Raw genomic sequence first — 7,090 nt, 5'->3', positions numbered from 1 at the left:
GCAAGCTCCCCCTCTTTATTGAGTACCTGCTAAAGGAATTAGGGAGTAACTCTCCTTCAATTGGCACCATCCTACTTTAACTACAGGGCTCTGTACAGATTTTTGAACCATGCCCCCCTATTTATACTCCCCCCTTCCACCTAAGTTTTTGCACCACTGATGAGCTAATTCAAGCGAAACGCGTTTGGTGTAAAACTGACATTTTTTTATTCTCCCCCCCCCGCCCCCCCAACCCAACCCTCCCCACCCTTCATATCTCTATCTTCGCAAGACTCGCTCGCTATGATTTTCTTCTTCTTTTTCTAAATAAGAATTAGGGTTTTTGATTTTAGGGTTAGGGTTTCAACAGAATTAGGGTTTTGACACGTCAGCAGTTTGTTACACTAGGCACAAAACTAAGTCGGGCCATGTCGACTCAAGTGTGAATTGTGAACTGTTTTGAAGTGATTCTCTGCTGTATCTTGACTTGGAGTGTCCAAGTTTGTTACAGTGGAGGTGGCAAGCACCCTGAGCATCATTGGGAGGGGCTTGATTGTGGTGATTGGGTGGTGAACATGTCTGCAGAGAGAAGCCTCTTCTGCATAACGTTTGAAGATGGGAAGTTGCAGGGACAATTCAGGCCGTCGCTTGTGTATGACATCGCCCAAGACCGATGGTATTTCTTGCCCCGTAAGAGGGGGCAACTAGCTTTGGCTGCATAGGCCGAGGTTAAGTATGCATCTGCTTCTTACCTTGGGAGAGGAGGTCAACTAGCTTTGCCTGCATCTCAGTGCCTAGGCCGAGGTTAAGCATGCATCTACTCCTTACCTAGGGAAATGAGCAGTCGCAACTTTCCATGGGGACAGGTACAACTTACATTGCTCCAAGATGGTCATGGCTCTGGTGGCATATGTGGGCTTTATCTATGGAAAGGGGGACCAAGACAGCAGGGTGGTGGTGACTTGCTTTGTATAGCTCGTGTAAGGTACTGTCTTTTGTGGAAAGGGCTCAATACCCAACTTGCGAGCATAGCCTGCCTCCTATTCTAGTGTATCCCCCAATTACCCGAGTATTGCAAAGGCAATGTACAGAGAGCAAGCACGGATGAATGTCCAAGCTATTTTTGGAAATGCGACTTTTGAGGAAATGGATTCATCATCATCTTCAACTTAGATCTTCGTAGCCAATGCATTAATTTTAACAAAATATTTGGGTTATGGTTTGTGCTGTGGGTTATTGATGCAATTAGTAAACTTTGCTTTCTTTCACTCTTTGTTCCACCGCTTTCCAATTTTCATAGTAGGCTGCGAAAGAAAATAGTCACTTTTTGTTCCACCCTCTACGGATGGGTTCAGAAGAGGTGGAGCCAAAGAAATGGGCAGGACACCTATGTATGCATTTTGCAACTCTTCCACTGGAAAATCACTTTTGGAGTGTTTCTCCCGCCTCCCCAATGTGAACCCAGCCTAGGGTGTTAGCGATTCACTCTCTCTCTCTCTCTCTCTCTCTCTCTCTCACACACACACACACACACACACAGAGTGCCAGCCAGGAGATGAAAGCGAAAGAAGAAGGTTCATGGATGCCGGTGGGCTGATCTTTAGGGAGCTAGGCCTCTTTTCCAGGAGGAGAGTAGATGATAGCCAGGCGGCGGAGGCGGGAGCAGATTGGAGGAGGACGAGACCCAGAAGGGAAGGGTTCGGGAGGACGCGGATGCCGCGGCGTGTCCACCCAAGAGGGTAAGTATTTGGCAGCGGCTGCAGCTGCAGCCGATGTGGCAGTGGCAGCGGAAGAACGAAAAGAGCGATACTGGGCACTTAGACTGGATGCCTTTGTGGAGGGGCGAGAGCAGAGCAGGCGTAAAGCTGCGCAGGTGCTGTCCACCAGGGATTGGATAAAGAGAGCCAAGGCAGATGTTTTGAGTGGTGTGCGTGTGGGTGGAGAACAAAGTCGATGTTGTGGTGGTGGGTTAGGAGGAGGAAGGCGGCGGTAAGAGCCAACAAGCAATGTGATCGACTCCTTACCGTTCCTACGACTTGTATTCTTTCGGTGCCTCTTTGCCAGATTTTCCAACTACGATGTGTTTGCAAAACGTGGAAATTGATGCTCAGAAGGCCTGCGTTGGCTAGACACAGAAGATGAGCAGAAGGAAGAGTACCGGTATGTAATGTCTCAACCGCTCCCCTGTGATGAGCGAATTTGGAACTTCAGAGCCTTCAGTAGCCAAGACTGGGCCCTTTTTTGGCTCCCTTTCCCTGGCTGCAGTCAGGGGAAACTGTTCAGCTTACTTAGGGGCATGGGCTGCAGTCTTTTGCCCCAGTTGGAGGACACATTCTATGTGGGGCGCTGTCGTCCTCGTCTAGTCAGTGCAGGAGGCCTGACGTGTGCATTTGTGCACAAGCCGTAGGCCCCTGATGACTACTCTGTTATTGTCTTCAATTGTCTTACAGACTGGGTAAAGGTGCTCCCCCCTCTGCAGAATGCATGCTACCTCTTCAGGAAACCTGGCTTGAACACCCTTGGCTGCAAGATGCGCATGGCAGTTGACAATCACGACCCCTACTACATCTTGCTGGCACAAGAGTTTTATGTTGGACGCACATTCTACTTTTGAGGTTTTTGATTTCAGAAGGGGTTGCTGGAGGGCTGGTTCGAACCCAAAAGCTGCCATTGCAGGTTCTGCTAAGGTGGCCAGTGCTGACTTCTTTTTCAGATCATCTGGTAAAACTTTTCTGGGGTACAATGTATCAGAGGATGGGTGGAACAAGGTGGAAGTGTACTTGAAGTACAAAGGAAGATTGCTAGTAGCTCGCAGCATGGGTGAGAGCACTATTTGCACTGGATTTGAAGTGTGGGAGCTGAGACCCATTGCTTTTGGAGCAGCCTCTTGGGTGGAGGTGGCAAGCACCCCTGAGCATCTCTGGGAGGGGCTTGTTTGTGGCGATTGGCCGGTCAACATGTTTGCAGAGGGAAGCCTGTTCTGCATAACGTTTGAAGATGGGAAGTTGCAGGGACAATTCAGGCCGCCGCTCGTGTAGGACATTGCCCAAGATCGGTGATATTTCTTGCCTTGGAAGAGGGGATCAACTAGCTTTGGCTGCATCTCGGTGCTTAGGCCGAGGTTAAGCATGCATCTGCTCCTTAGCCTGGGAAAGGGGGTCAACTAGCTTTGGTTGCATCTCGGCGCTTAGGCCGAGGTTAAGCATGCATCTGCTCCTTAGCCTGGGAAAGGGGGTCAACTAGCTTTGGCTGCATCTCGGTGCTTAGGCCGAGGTTAAGCATGAATCTGCTCCTTACCTAGGGAGACGAGCAGACGCAACTTTTCCATGAGGAAAGTTTTAATGTGCGGCAACACGGTCATGCCATCTTTCACAAGCATGATACAAGATAGATCTGTTATATTCTTTTAGAAGTGTTGTGGGTCTTCACCATATACTTCTTGTCGAGGGGATGAGTATCTATTGCCAGTGCTGGTAGACTAGGGTTCTACTTTTTGAGCAATCTGTGTGCCGTCTTCCTTCTCTCTTCTTTGGTGCCTTGATCAGATGATAACAGGTAGTTCGTCATGTACTCGAGCAGCCATGTCTTTCTCCATTTTGGCTGTCGATCCACTAATCTCTTCTTGGAAGCCTCATTCCCTCCTCTGTAACATAAATTGCGTTGTGGATCTCTTTTCCACTGGTCTCCTTGCCTAAAGTTAGTTAACGGATAGGGGAGAGCCTATGGTACCACTCATGGATTTGATTAGGTGTAAGGAGGGTTCCACTTATTGCGTGTAGAAACCTAGACTTTCATCCAGGATCGACTTTCATACTTTGCCGATCTCCTCTCTCAGCATTTCTTTTGCCTCTTTGATCAAGTGCTTCACTTCTGTATGAGTTTCAAGTATATGCTCTTTCCAAGGCACCCCTTCTCGCTTTATCTGTGCAACTTTCCCTTGGGTGTGGGTGTTTGCTAATGCTATGTGTTGCAAGGGTTGTAGCTCCATCTTTGGAGGATTCTCAATTCTCAATAAGCTTGTCTTTCTCAGTCACCTTAGTCTTTAGTCTCTGTAATTCATCCTTCAGTGAGTCTATCTTTTATGGTCTCAAAAGCCATATATGCTCCATCATTCTAGAGAGCCTCGCAACTATTGGATTGCGCCTTGTGTCGAACACGCTTTCAAATGTCCATGCAATGCTAGAATGAATTTGAAGCTCTTAAGTTAGGCTTTTGTACGTAACAGGTATTTGTTTTCTAATCTAAAATCTGGGCTTTTCCCATCCCCCAACAAATGATTGGAATTCCTCTTGCTGTTGGAGAATATACCCAAGCGATCATCCATATAAAGCTCCGCTCAAATCGCCTACAAAGATTTATTAACGGTCATGACGGTTGCTTCCTAGCACTTGAATAACACCCACTGTGGTGCTAACATAGTCCTTATTACCTAATTGTGGGTAGGCTTTCAAAACCATTGCTTGTCCGCCTGTCGACCAACGCTTGCTCTCGCAGGCATCCCACACTCTTGCTTCATGCTCAGCTAGCCCTTGAGCTACGACACCCTTCAATGTCTGCTGCTGATGTGGTCTAGATTGCTACTCTCTTTGCCTTCTCCATCTCTTCTCCTATCAGGTGCATTGACTAATGGCCTTCATTCTCTCTACATTGCCGGTTAATGGTGCCCTATAGTCACTATCGTGTTCACAACCTCCTCCTCTTCCTATTATAACAGCCCACGGACTTGGCCATTGTGATCAACACACTTGCATTGTGCAACAACACATGCAAGCTAAGCTAAGCAGGGCATCAACAATCCACACGATGTCTACTAGCGTTCTCTTCAAACATAGTACACTAATACATAGGCCTTCACTCATGATCGTGGGGTTTGTTACAAGTATCGTCACGTCGGGATGCTACTCTTGGCGAACACAATGTGGTTAAGGTAATGCGCTTGATGGGTGTTATGAGCTCCCAGGGATAGAAGGCCAAGTGACTCTTGAAGTTTGAATAAAACTTACCCAATTAAATGCTGGTAATTATATGGGTGTTTGCACAATGGACGGATATGTACCCCTCATAATGCTTTGTCTTGCTTAGAGCTTGCAGGTAGCCTGTAGGGCAAACATGCCTAGGAAAAAATGTCTCAAGAAGGTTGAAATTCTTCAATGTCTCATAGGTATAGGTCAAGGAAGGATGGATATATCCTGAGAAGCCTTGATCAAAGGTACAGGGCAAAGGAGATGACCTGAAGCAATTCGAGGAGTCTAAAAATAGAAAGTAGTAGTGCTAAGTTCATGTCATTGAAATAGCTCTTTAGACTCCAAGTATGAAAGCTAGATAACCTTAGAGTAAAATTCTAACTTGCCACAAATTATCTCAATTTAACAGGTTTTGGAAGCAGCTTGACGGCACCTCCAAAGCATTGTGCTAAGGTTTCACGCAAGAGGTGAATTTTTAAAGCCCAAGGGAGAGTGTCACGTTTTACCAAAGCCCATCCTAATTCAACAAGTCCTAAATTAGTAGGTAGGCTGTAGCGCGGGTTAGCTTCATAAGTCTCCAAGATTCGTGCAAAGGTCTTGCACCCGAGTTAATCAATAAAAGGGTAAGTTTATGGTTTTTAATAAATGCAAGGGAAAACCTAAAGGCTAAGGTTAGATCAGCTCTTCCTCATTTAGTAAGTTGACTCTAGTCCTTCTTTACTAAGCTCCAAGCAAATCGGGCTGTCATCAATTGATAGTAAATCGGTCTTCTTACGAAAAGCTAGAAATTTTTCCATCTTGGAGGAAACTGAATCTCACAACCAAGGGTATTTTAGGAATTTTGGAAAAATTGAAGGGCATTTTGGGAATTTGTGACAAAATATTGGGGGTATATTGGGAATTTTTGAAATTTGAGGGGTACTTTTGGGAATTTCCCAAATTAGAGGGGTATTTTGGTAATTTTCCCTTTCTAAAAGTATTTCAAAACAAATATTTAGTGCATGGCCTAAGTGAGTGCAATATCAAAGTATGATTGGGAGCTAGTACTTTGTCTCCCCAACCTTAGTTTTTCTATCTCCGCACCAATCAACCAAATCTTGCATTGACAACTCCATTCAAATGTGCATCCTTCTATCTCTCTCTCTCTCTCTCTCTCTCTCTCTCTCTCTCTCTCTCTCTAAATAAGTGCCATACTTGAGTACATATATATATATATATATATGTGTGTGTGTGTGTGTGTGTGTGTGTGTGTGTGTGTGTGTGTGTGTACTCCTCATGTGACCACCTTTGAAGGTGGCCTCATAGTAGGTATTGCAATCGTTAGGAAATAGGACGTAGCTAAGTAGATATTAAAGTAGTTTACTTAATAGAGAGAGATAATTTTCACACACGAGAGAGAGAGAGAGAGAGAGAGAGAGAGAGAGAGAGAGAGAGAGAGAGAGAGAGAGCACGGTTCACCCAATGTGGGCTACATCCATGGGCAAGAAGCCACTCAATGGCTTTAGTACTTCAAACTAAAAGTAGGTTAAAAAGGGATTATACCCTTAATAGAGCTCCCGCCTTGCTTCACTCTCACCACCTCACACTCACCTTGTTCATCAACTTCACAATGCCTTTTGTGTGTCGAAGAGGCCTCCTTTTATAGACCAAAAGGGTTGCTCTCTCTCATGAGAGACAACCATGTGTAGTCGCCCTTGTGTAGACAAGTCCAAGTTGGACTCTCCAATGTGCCCATGTGTGGCCACCCTCTTGAGAAGACAAGTCCACCTTGAATTCGGCCACTGGCCACCGGCCATTGACTTCCGACCACCGGCCAACCGATCGGCCATTTTTTGACTACTCTCCGGCCGCTGTACGACCATAATATTCTAGATGAAAAGGGAATATTCCAATGAGCCCAATCTCGAGCAAAGCTTGAGATTGGGCATGAATTTTTGGTTGTTTGGCGAGTGATTTTTCTTATGGACGTTGGCTTCTCCTCATAATGGGGGCTTTATGAATGTTCGTTTTAAAGACTAGAAGCTACAAGAGGTAAATCAGGCTCCATACTTAACAACAATCTGATGCACGTGGAAATTTCTCTCAGCAATCACACAAGCCTTTACTGCAACAAACCCCTTCCATTGCTTCCAATACTACATGTTCCA

The 7,090-nt window shown here is 45.8% G+C and overlaps 1 protein-coding gene and 1 pseudogene across 1 annotated transcript; both read left to right on the top strand.

Annotated features, from left to right (window-relative positions):
• The first annotated feature begins 1,615 nt into the window (after positions 1-1,615).
• On the top strand, positions 1,616-3,545 carry LOC147425243 (uncharacterized). The gene has a single exon (XM_086500519.1). The coding sequence runs from the start codon at positions 1,616-1,618 to the stop codon at positions 1,970-1,972; it is 357 nt and encodes a 118-aa protein (XP_086356645.1). The 3' UTR covers positions 1,973-3,545.
• LOC147425242 (uncharacterized) lies at positions 2,147-4,182 on the top strand (annotated as a pseudogene).
• Positions 4,183-7,090: the final 2,908 nt, after the last annotated feature.

Source organism: Adiantum capillus-veneris, chromosome 25, assembly GCF_014529385.1.
Source record: "Adiantum capillus-veneris isolate H3 chromosome 25, ASM1452938v2, whole genome shotgun sequence".
NCBI classification, from domain to species: Eukaryota; Viridiplantae; Streptophyta; class Polypodiopsida; order Polypodiales; family Pteridaceae; genus Adiantum; species Adiantum capillus-veneris.
The sequence above is the reverse complement of the archived record's forward strand: the minus strand, read 5'-3'. Positions and strand labels throughout refer to the sequence as shown.

Excerpts from the sequence above, each read along its gene's own strand:
- LOC147425243 (XM_086500519.1), top strand. The coding sequence starts at position 1,616 with ATGATAGCCAGGCGGCGGAGGCGGGAGCAGATTGGAGGAGGACGAGAC.